Below are 17,839 nucleotides of genomic sequence, written 5' to 3'. Positions count from 1 at the left end.
GTAGTTGTGTACAGATCTGCGTAGATTAGGCTTCAAATAATCTAAAATCATAATTAAAGGCTGAAGTTTTGAAGTGGGCCACTCACTGAAGCTTATAGCAGTTAACGTTAACAATATTAGTACACAATATTGGACTGCGAGTAACGTAGGAGATAACAGGAAGATATCGGTATCCCCTGAGAGTTCTATTACAATAAATGTTAAGAGTTAAACTTTATATAATTCTCACATTGTCCTTTATGAAGGGTCTCTCTTAACAAATATGAATTTATTTATTTACTTTGTATATTAGAGAGAATATTTGAGGGTTTACGCGTGGCATAGTCTATGTAAAAGATGTAAAACTAATTCTATAATTTTTAAAACAAGTTAATTTCAAAGTTCAGGAAAAAATAAAAGCGTACTGTTTTCTCCTTAATTTATAGTAATTTTAATAAAGTAAATTTTCGGCAATGAAGCCTAAAATCTCAAGATCATGAAAAATATTGATGGGTGATTTGACAGTAAGATATCGAATAAATTACCATGGTATGCTACAAATCACTATTTTTTTGCAGTAATTGGTAAATTGTCAACTTTGTCAAAATATCAAGTGTAAGCAAAACGTAACTTTAACAAAGCAAAACAAGAGGTATTAGAAAAGGTTTTCCGTGTGTGGCCTAATGTTTTGCCATCTTTACAGGGTTACCATAAAATTGCGTGTAAAAATACCCTAATTTCGCCAGGTTTTAAAAACTGTAAATGGCATTTCAACATAACTAAGAAATGTCAGTGTATTTTTTTTTTTGGTTCAATTGTGCAGCCATTTTAAAACTAACGCATCTTCCCTGACCAGTGGCAACCCTATTATACGTTCGAGTTAATTTACATATTGACACAACATATAATTAGGTCAATTACAATTTAGCCAATGACCCAATTGCGGAGAGATAAGACAAGCGCTGCATATATCAATCTCATTCCGGTTTCAACTTTGAACCAAACTTATGAAACTAGTTTGCTCTACGATCGGGCATAAGGCTCGCAACAACCCTGACACCTATAATCACGACCGAGAACTAAAGCTATTTATTGCAATTCTGAAACAAAGAAACAAAGGGATGTAGGAGCGGTTCATTTTAAAGTTTTTAGTATCAAAGTACATTTGGGTGTTTCAGCACGAAACAACAGTACATTTTCAAATTTGAGTTTTAATATTAGCGTCTACCGAACGAAAATTTCCCCACTAGATGGCGACATAAGCCTTTCGTGAAAAGGGGGAAAGTATATTTTCTAGCAACGTTCCCAAGTTCCCATAGACCTATCTCAGACGCCTTGGTGTGACGTCACCCATGCTATTTGCTCATAGAACCAAAGCGGTACCAAACATGGCCGCCCACTGCCAAAGCTAAGCCAGTGACGTTTTACCTAGGCACTAACGTCACAACTGAGATATCTCCATTGGACAAGAACTTTTGACTACTGGAAGCGTCTATGAGACCAAAATTTCGGCTTTAGATGACCTTTCAAGAAGGGGGGGTTCACTTCTATATATATCCCCAAAAATTTTACTGAGGAACCCTTATTAAAATTCTAGTAAACACAAAATTTTCAGAGGTATCCAAAGTAACATACCCCGACAAACAGTTTCGACAATGTAAATAAATACACAGATCTACATAAAATTTCTCTTAATCACAAAATTTCCCGAGGTATCTAAAATAACAAACTCCCTAGAAACAGTTTCGGCATTGTAAATAAACACAAACAGATCTAAATTGCTGCTGTAGCAGACGGAACTGACTGACAAGGTACAACCTAACCTATTAAGTATTTAATAAATGAAAGTGATGCTAAGCCTTGGCCTTGGCTTAGAGGTAGCAAACATACAGAAATAACCGACAACCCTCGTGTTAAAGTACTAAGATATAAATAGAATATTTTATCTACTTACTTGGATTTTCCAACGGCGCTATCACCCAAACAGATAACTTTAACTCTAAGGCTACCATCGTCATTCGTTTCCGAATAATCCGGGTTTTCGTCTTCACCGTTATAGGATGTCGCCATTTTTGTTCGAGATATAGCCTTCAAACTACGGCTAACACCTTTATCACATAATTATTGATTAATCTATTACTCTATGAGCGTGGGACAGGTGTATTAAATGTTACGCTAACGGAACACGCTACCTTAGGCCAAGGGCAAAGTGATTGACGGCGCCGCCAACGTATAATTGCGTCATTGATTTTAATGCCGTTCCGTTCATAGCGACATCTATTGGTTGAAAATGAAAGCTTAAATTAAATTTTAAGTATTTAATTTTTTCTGTAATTTTGGATTGTGATTGGAATTTTACGAAGAGGAATTTTAATGGAGTGAAAATAAAAGTCTAAAGTTATTAAATTGTATCACGTCTCCTTATGTTTGGCTCCATGTAGACTTATTACTTGCACCCTATGAATAACGGCTTACAGGCTTTTAAATTATGAGGGTTAGAAGGCGTGTAAAGCTGTTACATTGTAACTATTTTATCCATATGCTGGTTTTTGTGTTAGGTACCAGTATAAGTTTCATAAAATAAGTTATAAAGTGATGTAGATCTTTATACACATAGTAATTGTTTATAATACGTCCAGTACGTAAGACCTAGATTGTTAAGAGAGTTTGGTTGTGGGTTATTATTAAATAGTAGTTACTCAATATAAAAATGTTTGCAGTCCGCGGCCATTTTGAAAAATGGCGTCCAAAACCTTATTTCACTAATATTAAACTCACTGGTTCGTTATACCCTATAGCCGTGCTTTATTGTTTTTGGTTTGAATAAGCCGTCCGCCATTTTATAAAATGGCGACTAGAATTTGAACCAAGACAATCTAAAGGAATTCATAAAAAACGTCTTTTTAGATTCTTGTTAGGCAATGTACTCCCAAAACCAGTTTAGCAAAATGTCTTCAAATGCAACCAGAATCCAGAAACTTGGATTCAAGTTCACTTCAGTTCACAATTGTGAACTGCAATTTAAAGTAAGATTATAAATCCGATCTGGGAATTATCACACACCCTCAGCTCAAAAACCAATTTGTGAATTGCATAATATAGAAAAACTAAGGACCATTTTACTATTTTGGACACTTTGGAGTGCTAACTGGTCCCAAGGACCAGTTTAAACAACATTCTTATTTCCCAGACTGCTGACTTCAATTTCTGCATGAACGTCCATTTATATCTCCAAATTCAAGGCCCATTCAAGAGAATTAATCACCTTTTAAGGCATCCACGTAATTTTACCTCTGATTGAATCTCCTAAACCTCAGTCACCAACCACAACAACGACAATAGCGGATTGTAAAAAAGATTAGGAGGGGAAACAAATAGGGGGGAAGGCACTAAAAAGTGTTTCGTCACGTGGTGCAGCTGCTTTGAACCTTTGAGCAGACGCTCCTTTAGTTGGACCCATGGTTGGACCTTTATTTATAAAAAATGAACATCAATGTAATGCAAACGTACTTCATATTGCACGTAGTAAAAGAAAAACTCACCTTCAGTTTTAAATTAAAACGTTCAATTATCTGCAGCGCCCAAATCCACAAAATAAAGTTTTCAGTTAGGCCTTGTCCCACCAAAAAAAAAAAGATTATGGGGCGGGGGAGGGGGTGTAGTAGAACGTTTTAAATATGTCCTGCCTTCTTTTCAAAGTTATCTGGCAGTACTGAAAACACTTTCACGTGACCTATTTCTTTTTTACAATCCCCTATCCCCATAACCAACAATGATTTAAGGAAAAGGACCATATTCCCAAATAAATCGAAGACTTTACAGGCACGTAAGGTATACGATCCTTGGGCACGCGCGTGGTTGAACGTGTCCCGCCATTCTTAACCAATGAAAATCCAGGAAAGCTGGCCAAGCAAAGGAGTCTAGAATTTAGCTCGACTAGCTTCCAATTAAACTATATATTTCCAAAAACTTAGTATATTTTGAAGGTCCAAGCCACGCGGGAATAGATAGTAAGTTATTAGCCTAGCCTAGCTTAGCCTATTCCGGGATTTTGAAAACTTTAATTACTGATCATTCAAGCTTGATTTAAACGATTTTATTTATAGTTTTAAAAGTACATTTCCTAATTTTGCTCAACGTTGCAATTAATATCTTTGCTCAAGTCGTGCGTTTTAAAATTCAGAAACTTTTTATTTTTCTGGAAAGTAATTAACCAACTGATTTCCTGGACAATCTTTAAAATTGTATATAAGGAGGATCATTCGCTAATCTCGGTCTTACAAACTTCCTCGACGTTCAATAGAGGAAGACGTATTTCGGAAAAGATCATTGCGGAGAAAGATATCTGCTTAATAAGTAAGTTACTTTTGAAATATTAAGCAAGTACTTTTGATAAAATTGTAAATTTCATATTGAAAATTGAGTTTTAAGTATTTGGAGTTGTAGCAAATCTAGTTATGTTACCAGAGACATTTAAATATAGTTATGGATGGGGATTAAGCTGCCATTATGGGTTTGATTCTGAATATTCAATGTTTAATTGTAGCTTTAACTAAATTCATATGTGGAATCGCATTTAAAGTATCTAGTAGTAGCAGCTCAAGTTAAGTTAACATAGCCGATTATATAGTTATGATTTTAAGGTGACATTACGGTTTTTATTCACAGAATGAATTGTATCTAGAAAGTATGGCTTTGATTCGGATATAAATGTTTCTAATAGCATAAAATAGTTTAGACGAGTGTTTTACAATAGCTTTTAACTATAGTTTTAACTAAATGCATATGTGTAGTAGAGTTTAAGGTGTTCGCAGTAGTAGCAGCTAAAGTTATCTTAACATAGACATTTATAAAGTTAAAGGTTTTAAGGTGCCATTATTGTTTTATTCATGGAAATAATGAAATGTTTCTAAAAAGAATTTTCACTTTAAACTGTACGTAGTTTTTAAGTAAATTATGTATAGAAGTAGCAGCTGAAGTTACCTCGCTATAGACACAATTGTATTTAAAGGCAGTAAGCTGCCATTAATATTTTGATTCGGATTAAATTATTCTAATAGTGAATAGTCTTTAACTATATAGCATAACTCAATATTAGAAAATAGATGATCTTATAGCGATATCTGTTCATTTTCTCTCATTAGATTTACTAGACTAATAATTAATAAAAATTAAAGAAATGATTAAAACAGACTTTGTGTGTCTCTTAAATACCCTAGCTAACCATTGAGATATCCAAAATTATCAAAATAATTAAAGCATAATATTAAAAAAACAAAACCCCCTGCCTGTCTCTATTCTCTAAAATATCCCTTAGTTGAAGCTAATTCAGTTTGAGGTATCCATTGGGGCGTCATTTTCGGTTAAAGAAAAAAAGTCCTAGACTTCATTAAAAATTCCGTTAAGGTTCCAGCACAGATTATATCCCCGCTAAACCGAAGCTATCACGTCCGGATTATAGAAAATCCTTCATTTTTTGCTTTAATCCTTTTTCGTTGAAACTTTCTTGAAGATCAGCGTAAACTCCATTATCTTCCATATTTCTTTTTTATTATTTGCAAAATGTCCCTATGCAGCAAAGTTACTTTGACAATTTTTCATAATTTTCTTTTGCCAATTTGAAATATCTATGGAATTATTTTTAATTTAAGTTTAAAACCGAATAAATTATTTGATCAAGTTTTATAACTATGTCAGAAAAAATAAATATATTACTTTTGGTTAGAACTTAGAAGGTAATTCAGGGTTAATATTTCATGGTAGGTTAGTGCGTATTGCGTCAGATTTATCAGGAGCAGATGACAAAGGAGTCTCGGACGCCAGCTTCCATAATGTAGAGGGCAATGGGATCGGCGAACGTCACGGTTATTAACCAAAATCATTATGCCAGTGCCACCACTCGTAGGAAATTTGAGCTTTATTTTCCAACCAATAGCGTGGCTGCAAAGTCTCGAAAGGAGATCTGGGAAATCGCGTCTGGAGCCTCTCTTTAAAAATACGTATCGTCTGCTTATAATTAGCCTAGGCTTAGCGAGTATTAGAGTTAAAAAAATGGATTTCAACGGCTTTTTAATCTTTTTTGAGACTAAAATTCATAATGAAAAACCTAGCGAGTAACGTATGTACACTATTAAAAAACTAAAATGTGTTTCAGTGCCATTTTTTTTCTAAATTTCTTGTTGAATTAAATGATAGCTACAAGAGGTTGGGAAAAGAAATCACTCACGATCTTTTAAAACCCAAAATGTATGAGACAGTGATTTCGTTTCCAACCTCTTGTAGCAGTCAATTAATTCAAAAGAAATACGGAATATTTTGGCCCTAAAACACATATATAACATTGTGTTTCGGCATCTTTTAAAACCTTGCTTTTATCTTTTGAAAACCCAACCCCAATCATTCCAGTGGGCACATATTGTTAATTAAGCCTTGGCTTACCTGGGTTTCTCAGCTAGTTTCGACTTAATTTGACTATTTAGTAGGTTGAAGTCACAAAATGTAGTCTTATCTTTTATCTTAATACCAACGGTTACAGCTGTTTGAATAAAGTAATTATATTGTGTATATTTATGTCGCGATCGGATAAGACGAACCTCAGTAGCCACCGTTAGTCCGTTATTACAAAAAACATTCCCAGCAGACTTTGGTGCCAGATATAGTCCACCAAAAACATCGTCTGCTATAATGTCTGATAGCGCCTCTATGGCAAACGATACCGCTACAGCTGTGACGTACGCGGGTGCCATTGCCCTCTATATTGTGGAAGCTAGCGTCCGAGACTCCTTTGTCATCTGCTCCTGGATTTATGCTGTTATACAAGTATATTCAAGAATACATTGATTTCTTATATTTGGAATCTTGAAGAAGCCATGGACGCCATACTAATATCTGGTTGAAGATAAGGGGAAGGGCTTAAAACTTTGATAACTCGCCCGCTCCTCCTTCCTCGCATTTCATTGGCTAATGGTCGATCCTAGGTTTACTCGTTCAGAACACGCAAAGAGAACTTTTTACATTCGGGTTCGACGCTCATAGATCATCATAATCCTGACACAAGTTGCTAGCTACGTCAATATCATGTGATTTCTATGTTCAAATACATTATTCGTGGCGTCAGGAGTAACACTTTTTACAACCCCCCCTTTAATTCAAGCAGAATTCTATTTCAAGCGGACTCTTTTTTTGACATTTTGGACGCCATTTTCAAAGATGGCCGTATCTTTCTTACTGAGTATCTCCTACCTTAGAATATCTTTCCAGTTAATTTTCGTCTTGAGGTAGAAACCATGATAATCAATAAAGTAATAAATAAAACCTTGAAAAATTTTCACAGAATATTTTTGGAATATGCGGGCCAAAAGAAGTTATACCTCTTTAAATTTACGATCCTAGAAGAAGCTGGAGTTTAAAATCACTTTACTTTATATTATATTATAATTAAATTTTATTCGCAATTACAAAGCAAACAAATTGGGATTTCAAATAGAAAAAGTACATACCTTTTTCATTTTAATATCTGCACCTTCATGGGTGCTATCTAAATTTTAGTATCAGAAACACGTCGACTCTCATAGGTACTGACATGCGCAAATACAATTTCTGTCCAAATCCCAAAAATAATATTAAATATTTTTTTTCCTCTACAAATGCTGTGTCGTGCACTAAAGCTAGCTCGTAGCAGGAGTAAATAAACAAAGGGTAAAGAACGCAGCTATCACCACCCGAAATTTTTCCGCGTCTCAAACTATGGAAAAGCGTTAGAGTTGTTTACTCTTATTTGGTCTACTCTTTCTCGTTCGTTATCTAATAAGACAGTGTCAAATACCATCGATCAATTGTATGCCTTTCAGTAAGGTAAGACTAAGTGCAGCAATACACGGTTCAATAGAATCAGCTGTTAGAAAATCTAATTTTCAGTTGCGAAAACGCCGTCGGTGGTGGCTCTTGTCTGCCAAATATTTGATAAAATAAATTTCTACGTTCCAAAAAGGTGGTGCAGGCAGAAGTAAATAGATTATAAACAAGAAGTTAATATCTCCCCGGCATGGGCGCGTTATGAAAGTTGAGATTCCCGCTCCTATTCCTAGCGAACCACTTGACATGTACCTAACGTATCAAGTGTCGCGCCGCTCAGACAAAGTAGTGCGGGTTGTTGAAGGTTTAATCGACGCGCATGCGTTCTAAAGGTAATTTCAATCAGATGTCTGCGGTGAGACTGTGACAGTATAGCCTAGGCCTAGTACAAAATCTGTGAAGACTACATGTGATTGCCTATGAATGTTATAAAATAGTAATATGAAAAATGGATAAGGAATATGATTATGACGAATTCGTGAAACAGAAAGATGAACGTAAAACAATACTACTTTATTGGAAGAGCCAAGGACGTTTGAAAACTTTTGTTTGCAACATGATGGAAGAGTATGCGGTATTATTCGTAGGTTTCAGATAAAAATTGCACTAGGTCGATACCGAAGGCGAAACTAAAATCGTTTTTTACGCGGCATTATGAAACTAATTACAGTTTTAGACTTTAGTATTTTAATATAATTTACCATAATTCAGCAATTACCCGCACTACTACGGCGCCATTTTCCATCACGTAAGCGCGGCTACCAATGATATTGCCCTAAATTTACTCCCATGATGCTCAGTAATTTGTACTGCTTTCCAATGTCTCTTGTCATGCAAACATCCTATTGGTTACAAGCAAGCCACGTGATACTCGATACTCATTTTACATAGCACGCAGGCGGGAAGGTATGATTGACTTAAAGCTATTAACTTTTTGATATCTATTTACTTTTGGTGCAGGTCATATTAGGCTCTCGAACGCTATTTCATGAACAGAGATCATCACGTAGAATGCCAGCTTTAAAACTTATTTTATTTTCATAAATTTTACAAGAAGTAAGATAAGGGACTAGAAGTAAAGAGCTCTAGAGCATTAGTAGTAGATCCAGGCACTAGTGAACAAATTTGAGGATTTTATGCCGCTTCCATCGCGCCTACACTAGAGAGAAAAAAATTGGTCCAGTTCCAAAAATATTTCCAACCCCCTTCCCCTCAACCTAAAGCCGCGGAACACGGACGCGGGTGCTTGAATCTAGTTCGGCCGTCTACCGCCACGAGCGTCTCACGTTTTGGAGGGAAAATTCAGAAACAGCTACCAGAGGGACAACCGTTGGTGTCTTATCAAGAATATTCCCTTAGTCTCATATTACTTCTGATTTAACTTTTTTATGGATATGGGACAGAAATTCATATATATGGAATGCATAAAGCTAATAGGAATCATTGTGCCCCCATACATCCCATGTTAGTTTCTATGCGGGGTTTGTGGGCCGTTCTTGAGAAATTACTATCCGTCACGCCTCATAATTGATAATTCTGGTTTCGTCTTTATTTGATTTCATTCCTTTGTAGCAAAGTGAGGCCATGCGCGGCCCAAGGTACAACTGGCAGCGCTTGGTAAAATTTGTAATACATAATGATTAGTCTGGTTTTTCCCACGAAATCCGCTAAGATACGTTGAGAAAACTGGTACACAGTAATTCCTTTTAGCTCTATGTATTCTTGATATAGAACTAAAGCTCATTACACATTAGTGCGTTTTTATTCGTAAATAGCTTAGCCAAAATTCAAGAAAGCGTCGTTCGAAAATTAATCCTACCATCGTCTGAGTTTCACGTTACGTTAATGATATAATTATTTTATTTTCAAATATATTTTCTGGGGTTAAAAGTTACTAGAAAATGATATTTCAAAATTTTCAATTTCCACTTGAATATTAATTACAAAAAAATTTAAATGAGATTCTGCATTAGAATTTTATAAAACTTCAAGGGAATATAAAGTATCACCGTAGAAACTATTCAAAATTCAAGAGAAATTAGACTCCATTCTCTGATAGAGGTCAGACATAAAGCGGGCCGTTCATTGATCAGGACTTAACGTTGCAACGGATATTCGCAATTAAGCTTAAAATAGCGGAATCCCCCCCGGTAATAAAATATAGCCCCAATTAAAATTTTGAATTATATTTATATAAACTCGTTAGCGCCTATTTGTTTAGAAACTATATAGAATAATGCATATAATTACAATAAATGTCCGGGACGCAAATAGCTCCGAAAAGCACGTTCGATTCAAGGGACACGAACACGTGGACCAAGGGAAACTAATAATAAAGCCTTATACAAAGCTTCAAATAAATATTTTAGAACGAACGGAAATTTATTGATTTAAAATAAGTTGGAATGAAATATATACCTCAAAAGGCGTCATTGATTGATTGTCCCCTAAAACAAGGAAATTGGCACAGATGGAGAGTAAGACATATGAGCGTGCACAACTTGTTTTGACAATTTCAATAGCCTCTAGAGTCTTGACTAAGAACGTTAATGAGTCGTTATCTAGCAGAAGTGTATGTACGTTTAAAGGTAGAAGTGTACTATAAGCTGGTAATGTAAAGTAGTTCAAAGTGAAAATAGTTTATAAAAATTCCTCTCAGAAATAATTTTTAAACTATGGTAGAAATAATTGTTATAAATTGTAGTTAGAAACCATTTTTAAAAATTAGTAGTGAAACCATTTTTGAAAAAGAATAGTGAAACTAATTTTAAAATAAACAGTCATACCATTCCTTTAAAACTACCTTGGAAATTTATCCGCAGGTAATGTGAACATAAAGAAAACTGCTTAGTTGCCCAAAATTTGGACAATTAAAATTATAATTATTGATGATATTTCTTTCTTTTATATTGCCGTAGAGGTTACTTATTATACATTCCGGCCAATCTATAATGATGATGTTGCACCTTTGGAAAATTGCGTCTTCAGTTGCCTTTGCCTTATTACTTTGCGTTAAAATTCAAGAAACGAATGGAATTCGAGTTTGTGGCTCAAGATTAGCTGACACTTTAGCCGTCGCGTGCGCAGACCGTGGTGGTTTTCATACACCAGTACGTAGGAATGGTAAGTCAAAACTTTATTCTCGAAGTTAGTTCTGTAAGCCGCTTAGAGTGTTCCAGGGATAGATTTAATTTTATTAGTAGGAATGGAGAACGGTTAGTATTTATTTCAGTCCGACTCATAGCCCAGTATAGAGCCCCTCCCTCCAACTCGTAAGGAAAAGTTTAAACTATCTTATTGGCTCAATTAAATTACTTTTTGATGACGTTGCTGACGGGGACGGCGAAAAATACGTAATCCCTTTTAACCTCTGTCGCTATGATTCGCCGTTTCTTTCATACCCCTCCGTCCCGTGGAAGGGGGTCCGGGACTTTGACGCGCACTCAGACTACTCTGTTCTCTATTCCTACTTCTAAAATTAAATCTATTCCTGCTTAAATTAAATTAATTTCTTTTCAGTCAAATCGCACGTGATATTAAAACGGGATATAGTGTACCTGATGAAGACTAAGTCTCGACCATTCTCGAAAAACCCCAACGGTTCCGATATCCTAATGGAGAGACGAAGCCATGGATCCTCGTTTGACAATATCGATGGGGTGGTATCCGAATGTTGCAGGAGATCCTGCACGTACGCCACTTTGGTCAGTTATTGCGCATCTACCGGAGCTTCTACCACACCTCCATCGGCCTTCACTGACTTTTTCAACAAAGTCGGCTACCATTCCAGCGAGGACATCTCCGAGAGCAACAAGGTTAAGAATAGTGACGAAAACTCAAGTTCCGAGGAAACCCAAAGTGATCAACCTTCGAACGCAAATGGCGAACTACAAGCAGTGAGTGCCTGTTTTCCCCATTTACATGACACATACAAAAGTTTATAAGATATGTTCCATAAGCATAACACTACTTATACTTCGTAATGCTAGATATTTACTGAGAGCTAGTTTGAGAATGACGCCAGAATTGACTACATTCGGTTTTCCAGTCCATCTTCCTATTTAGTCTCAACTAAGCCTTTGACAACGCCTCATCAGGCGTCGCTTTACGAGAATCTATGACGTTTCGCCAACGTCACTTCATGACTAGCTCTCAGTAACCAGTGACAAACATACGGAACATATCTTATGAATAGATATTGATGACTTATATACAGATTAAATTGGTGTTATCGTGTCAAATTTGAAAATAAATCACATGTTATTTACCATCCAGGAGGGATCACAATTGGAATCGCAAGTAGAGGGTGAAACAGGGAAATCTAACCAAAGGCCAACCGGTGGTCTCACCTCCGGACGTCGAACCAATATCGGCGTGTACTCTCGAACTCGTCCATTCTTCTTCGTCGTCTCATCTCGCTTCAATGGCCACAACGATTACCCTTCATACTCTTAAACAATAGGTCACAACTATCTCAATTTGAAAAATTATTTTCTAGTCAAATTATGAACTGAAACATAATCTAGCTCTAACGAATCTTGCCGGTACATCGTAAAGCTATTAGCGATAGAACAACTACAACTTATAAAATAATATTCTAGTCGCATGATATAATTAATTACGACAAAAAATTTTCGCTTTTAAATTTCTTTTAGGAACGAAAAGTTGTGTTCTGTGAAAATACGGTGTATTTGAAAAACTAATGAATAAAATAATGAATAAATATAATATTTCAAGGCTATTTGATGATATTGTACATTACAACATGACACCTGATACTCGGGGCTTTTTGCCGTCACCCCAGTGTTGCCAGGCCGTTGCTGAGTCCTAAGATTGCTGAGATAAAGGCTAGCAGTTCAGTTTGATTCAGTATGCGACCAATTTGACTCACAGAGGGCCTGACAACACTGCACTGAAGATTAAGTTGAGATAGGTGAGGAATCGATGGATATGTTTTATAATTTTTTAATACTTTATTACACTAAGTCTAATAGAAGACATTAAGGTACAAAATAATGTCAAAAAGTCTTGTTACAAATACATAACGAGCAGGAGACTCCGTATTTAGAGGCGGCTCAAGCACACAGCAATAGAAGTCTGGTAACTTCACAATCGTTATAACAGCATTCTCGAATTAATTGCTGCACGTCGGCATTTGCTAAAATACAGATTGAAATTAATTAGATATATTGATTTGGAAATAACGTTCAAGCTTACTACACATTAACGGGTTTTGAAGTGTTGCGTAGCGTACGCGTATGAAAAATCGCGCCAAGGCTTGCGTGACGGTCATAGCGACATCTGGCCACGCTGTTCAAGGGGGAAACTCGTACACAGCGCTTAGTAAGTATAAGTTTGACAATGGATAATAAGAGCGGGTTCTGGGGTGACTCTCGTACAGCGACTCCCGATAAGGCAAGGTCAAATGCTTACTATTGACTAAATAGAGTGTTGGACTTCAAACCCCGTGCTAATTCTCAATTCCTTTTCTAACTAGCAACATAAGTTCATAAGATATGTTCCATAAGTTTGTCACTGGTTACTGAGAACTTGTAATGAAGTGACTTAGATGAAACGACATAGATGACGTAAGCGACGCCTGGTGAGGCGCCGTCAAAGGCTTAGTACAGACTAAATAGGATAAGATGGACTGCAAAACCGAATGTAATCAATTCTAGCGTCGTTATCGAACTAGCTCTCAGTAACCAAGTAGTCCTTAGCCTTGCGAAACCGTATCGTTATGGTTTTAAGTTCGCAAATCATCCGAAAGAGGGCGCCCATTACCTAAGTGCGAAAGCATCGTTTAAGAAACGTTATCAGATGGCGTTCTGTTTGTAGTTGGATACGTGAAGTTACGTTAACGATACGGTTTCACAAGGCTTAGTGGACCACTTCCTTTAGTCTCTAGCATTACGAAGTATTGGTAGTGTCATACTTATGGAACATATCTTTTAAACTTATGCTAGCAAGGCTAAAGCGTAGCAAGATTTAGGAAGCCTTACAAGATACTTTAAAGCAAATTAAATTCCCAAAAATATTTACCATCGCGACGGACTCTCGAATTGAACGGCAAAGCACCTTGCCGAAAGTGAGACGGTTGGTAACTCGAAGAGGACCTCAATGGATGCGGGAAATCAGGAAAGTTAGGGGCGCTTCTCTCGTAGTAATTGCATGCTGCAACGACGGCTTCTTTGTAGTCGTACGCGGTGCAGATTTTGAGAGCGAAAGCTTTGGACGTTAAACAACAAATTGAGCAGGCCATGAGGAGACTCAATGTTTTCACAAAAGGTGACATTTTGGTTTTTCAAGTTACGTTACACGGTTGATAGTATGTTGAAGTACCTGAAAAGGAGAGGTTTTTTTTTTGTAAATGATTAAGTAATGAATTATTTCATTAAAATTTTATATCTTCAGTAGCATAGGTTTATAAGATACGTTCCATATAAGTATGACACTACTTATAATTAGCAATACTAGAGGCTTTCAAATGCTAGAGACCTTTTTTTTAATTTTTTTGATAAATTCCCTCATTTCCTTAATTAATATAAATTTTTTGTCATCAAATATTTCGCGATTTTCTCGAAAATTAGAAAAGTTAATTTCTTATTAGATATAGCAAAATTAAATTTTAATAATTTCTTAAAAAATTTACGAACCTAAAAGGTCGAAATCTTTCAACTAAAAAATAATATTTCTAAAGGTTCTACGCGAAAGAAACAAGTACTTCTGATCGCTCGATACGCGAGATTGCATTAAAGAACATTTTTGTAATAGGCCCTACACAATGGCCAACTTAAACATTGTGAAATATTAACCGATTAATTCATCTTCGGGACAAAATATGTTCCATAAGAATGACACTAACCATACCAAGAAACGATATCTATTTTACTAGGGAGAAGGTATTTTGCCACATTTCTAGCTTTATCTCCAGTCCAAAAGTAGGTCCGGAGTTAATCCCTGCCTCTAAATTATAACCAGCATCTCATTGGTTCTTGAAAACTTACGTCAGCGCTACGAATGACGAAAATTAGGTGTTTTCCGACTGAGCAGAGGTGAAATAGCCAGGCCTCCTTTTACGTTCCGCCTCGTATTTTGAAGTGGGTACTAGGACTATGGCGCGCGAACACTTATATGCTGTTCTTTGACACATCCATATTTCATAGTTTGAATTACATCGTATTGAAAATAAGGCCATAGATTTTGATTAAAATTATTAACCTATTCAGATTTTATTTCAATAGGGTGTAATTTTGATTAAAATTATTAACCTATTCCGATTTTATTTCAATACTTATGTGCTGTTATTTGGCACATCCATATTTCATAGTTTGAATTACATCGTATTGAAAATAAGGCTATATTTTGATTAAAATTATTAACCTATTCAGATTTTATTTCAATAGGATGTAATTTGGATTAAAATTAGTAACCTATTCAGATTTTATTTCAATACTTATATGTTGTTCTTTGGCACATCCATATTTCATAGTTTGAATTACAAGGTATTGAAAATAAGGCCATAGATTTTGATTAAAATTAGTAACCTATTCAGATTTTATTTCAATAGGATGTATATTACCATAGTAATTTAGAACTGTACTTCAATCTGACGTATTGACGACCATTGAAAGATTCGAAATTATTTACTACATAATACATACTGTATACTTCGTATTACTAGAGACTTACTGAGAGCTAGTTCGAGAACGACGCCGGAATTGAGTACCGTCGGTTTTGCAGTCCATCTTCCTATTTAGTGTGTACTAAGCCTTTGAACACGTCTCATCAGGCGTCGCTTTACGAGAATCTATGACGTTTCATCAATGAAATTGGTGTTATCTTGTCAAATTTGAAAATAAATCTAATTTATTGACCATCCAGGAGGGATCACAATTGGAATCGCAAGTAGAGGGTGAAACAGGGAAATCTAACCAAAGGCCAACCGGTGGTCTCACCTCCGGACGTCGAACCAATATCGGCGTGTACTCTCGAACTCGTCCATTCTTCTTCGTCGTCTCATCTCACTTCAATGGCCACAACGATTACCCTTCATACTCTTAAACAATAGGCCACTACTAACTTAATTTGAAAAACAATTTTCTAGTCAAATTATGAACTGAAACATAATCTAGCTCTGACGAATCTTGCCGGTACATCGTAAAGCTATTAGCGATAGAACAACTACAACTTATAAAATAATATTCTAGTCGTATGACATAATTAATTACGATAAACAATTTTCGCTTTTCTTTTAGGAACGAAAAGTTGTGTTCTATGGAAATACGGTGTATTTGAAAAACTAATGAATAAAATAATGAATAAATAAAACTTTTCAAGGCTATTTGATGATATTGTACATTACAACATGACACCTGATACTCGGGGGTTTTTGCCGTCACCCCAGTGTTGCCAGGCCGTTGCCGAGTCCTAAGATTGCTGAGATAAAGGCTAGCAGTTCAGTTTGATTCAGTACGCGACCAATTTGACTCACAGAGGTCCTGACAACACTGCACTGAAGATTAAGTTGAGATAGGTGAGGAATCGATGGATATGTTTTATAATTTTTTAATACTTTATTAATACTTTATTACACTAAGTCTAATAGAAGACATTAAGGTACAAAATAATGTCAAAAAGTCTTGTTACAAATACATAACGAGCAGGAGACTCCGTATATAGAGGCGGCTCAAGCACACAGCAATAGAAGTCTGGTAACTTCACAATCGTTATAACAGCATTCTCGAATTAATTGCTGCACGTCGGCATTTGCTAAAATACAGATTGAAATTAATTAGATATATTGATTTGGAAATAACGTTCAAGCTTACTACACATTAACGGGTTTTTGAAGTGTTGCGTAGCGTACGCGTATGAAAAATCGCGCCAAGACTTGCGTGACGGTCATAGCGACATCTGGCCACGCTGTTCAAGGGGGAAACTCGTACACAGCGCTTAGTAAGTATAAGTTTGACAATGGATAATAAGAGCGGGTTCTGGGGTGACTCTCGTACAGCGACTCCCGATAAGGCAAGGTCAAATGCTTACTATTGACTAAATAGAGTGTTGGACTTCAAACCCCGTGCTAATTCTCAATTCCTTTTCTAACTAGCAACATAAATTCATAAGATATGTTCCATAAGTTTGTCACTGGTTACTGAGAACTTGTAATGAAGTGACTTAGATGAAACGACATAGATGACGTAAGCGACGCCTGGTGAGGCGCCGTCAAAGGCTTAGTACAGACTAAATAGGATAAGATGGACTGCAAAACCGAATGTAATCAATTCTAGCGTCGTTATCGAACTAGCTCTCAGTAACCAAGTAGTCCTTAGCCTTGCGAAACCGTATCGTTATGGTTTTAAGTTCGCAAATCATCCGAAAGGGTTCGCCCATTACCTAAGTGCGAAAGCATCGTTTAAGAAACGTTATCAGATGGCGTTCTGTTTGTAGTTGGATACGTGAAGTTACGTTAACGATACGGTTTCACAAGGCTTAGTGGACCACTTCCTTTAGTCTCTAGCATTACGAAGTATTGGTAGTGTCATACTTATGGAACATATCTTTTAAACTTATGCTAGCAAGGCTAAAGCGTAGCAAGATTTAGGAAGCCTTACAAGATACTTTAAAGCAAATTAAATTCCCAAAAATATTTACCATCGCGACGGACTCTCGAATTGAACGGCAAAGCACCTTGCCGAAAGTGAGACGGTTGGTAACTCGAAGAGGACCTCAATGGATGCGGGAAATCAGGAAAGTTAGGGGCGCTTCTCTCGTAGTAATTGCATGCTGCAACGACGGCTTCTTTGTAGTCGTACGCGGTGCAGATTTTGAGAGCGAAAGCTTTGGACGTTAAACAACAAATTGAGCAGGCCATGAGGAGACTCAATGTTTTCACAAAAGGTGACATTTTGGTTTTTCAAGTTACGTTACACGGTTGATAGTATGTTGAAGTACCTGAAAAGGAGAGGTTTTTTATAAATGATTAAGCAATGAATTATTTCAT

At 36.2% G+C, this 17,839-nt stretch overlaps 4 protein-coding genes and 1 long non-coding RNA gene across 6 annotated transcripts in view; 1 reads left to right on the top strand and 4 right to left on the bottom strand.

Moving 5' to 3' along the window:
* The window catches only part of LOC149616092 (rab-like protein 2A), a 60,179-nt gene extending 57,941 nt beyond the window's left edge, over positions 1–2,238 (bottom strand). Inside the window, exons 1-2 of one of the 2 annotated variants that reach the window (XM_089856328.1) lie at positions 2,172–2,238; positions 1,934–2,087 (exon numbers count right to left, since the gene is read on the bottom strand). In XM_089856328.1, coding sequence (XP_089712454.1) covers positions 1,934–2,049 — 116 coding nt within the window. In that variant the 5' untranslated portion in view covers positions 2,050–2,087; positions 2,172–2,238. Of the gene's footprint in view, positions 1–1,933 lie in introns of both variants that reach the window. The other variant, XM_089856327.1, reaches the window with a different exon arrangement.
* Positions 1–17,839, bottom strand: part of LOC149616086 (uncharacterized) — a 105,407-nt gene that overhangs the window by 64,340 nt on the left and 23,228 nt on the right. The gene's annotated exons all lie outside the window — the stretch shown is intronic.
* LOC149616091 (uncharacterized) lies at positions 4,176–12,446 on the top strand. Its single transcript, XM_089857010.1, has 4 exons — positions 4,176–4,335; positions 10,752–10,956; positions 11,353–11,729; positions 12,109–12,446. Exons 2-4 carry the CDS (start codon positions 10,785–10,787, stop codon positions 12,286–12,288), a joined length of 729 nt encoding a protein of 242 aa, XP_089713136.1. The 5' UTR covers positions 4,176–4,335; positions 10,752–10,784; the 3' UTR covers positions 12,289–12,446.
* LOC149616090 (uncharacterized) lies at positions 12,909–14,172 on the bottom strand. The gene is made up of 2 exons (XM_089857082.1): positions 13,876–14,172; positions 12,909–12,991 (listed from the first exon to the last, which is right to left on the bottom strand). Exons 1-2 carry the CDS (start codon positions 14,126–14,128, stop codon positions 12,909–12,911), a joined length of 336 nt encoding a protein of 111 aa, XP_089713208.1. The 5' UTR covers positions 14,129–14,172.
* Positions 16,465–17,787, bottom strand: LOC149616089 (uncharacterized). The gene is made up of 2 exons (XM_089856519.1): positions 17,491–17,787; positions 16,465–16,605 (listed from the first exon to the last, which is right to left on the bottom strand). The coding sequence occupies exons 1-2, from the start codon at positions 17,741–17,743 to the stop codon at positions 16,523–16,525; spliced, it is 336 nt and encodes a 111-aa protein (XP_089712645.1). The 5' UTR covers positions 17,744–17,787; the 3' UTR covers positions 16,465–16,522.

The sequence above is a fragment of the Phalangium opilio genome, unplaced genomic scaffold (assembly GCF_054372755.1).
Source record: "Phalangium opilio isolate 3A_F unplaced genomic scaffold, DU_Popi_V2 ptg000217l_1, whole genome shotgun sequence".
In the NCBI taxonomy this organism is placed as follows: Eukaryota; Metazoa; Arthropoda; class Arachnida; order Opiliones; family Phalangiidae; genus Phalangium; species Phalangium opilio.
This window is presented reverse-complemented; position numbering and strand designations above follow the sequence as displayed.

Excerpts from the sequence above, each read along its gene's own strand:
- LOC149616091 (XM_089857010.1), top strand. The coding sequence starts at position 10,785 with ATGATGATGTTGCACCTTTGGAAAATTGCGTCTTCAGTTGCCTTTGCC. Across the intron at positions 10,957-11,352 it reads TACACCAGTACGTAGGAATG|TCAAATCGCACGTGATATTA; the intron begins GTAAGTCAAAAC and ends ATTTCTTTTCAG. Across the intron at positions 11,730-12,108 it reads CAAATGGCGAACTACAAGCA|GAGGGATCACAATTGGAATC; the intron begins GTGAGTGCCTGT and ends TTTACCATCCAG.
- LOC149616090 (XM_089857082.1), bottom strand. The coding sequence starts at position 14,128 with ATGTCACCTTTTGTGAAAACATTGAGTCTCCTCATGGCCTGCTCAATT. Across the intron at positions 12,992-13,875 it reads TTCGAGAGTCCGTCGCGATG|CAAATGCCGACGTGCAGCAA; the intron begins GTAAATATTTTT and ends TCTGTATTTTAG.
- LOC149616089 (XM_089856519.1), bottom strand. The coding sequence starts at position 17,743 with ATGTCACCTTTTGTGAAAACATTGAGTCTCCTCATGGCCTGCTCAATT. Across the intron at positions 16,606-17,490 it reads TTCGAGAGTCCGTCGCGATG|CAAATGCCGACGTGCAGCAA; the intron begins GTAAATATTTTT and ends TCTGTATTTTAG.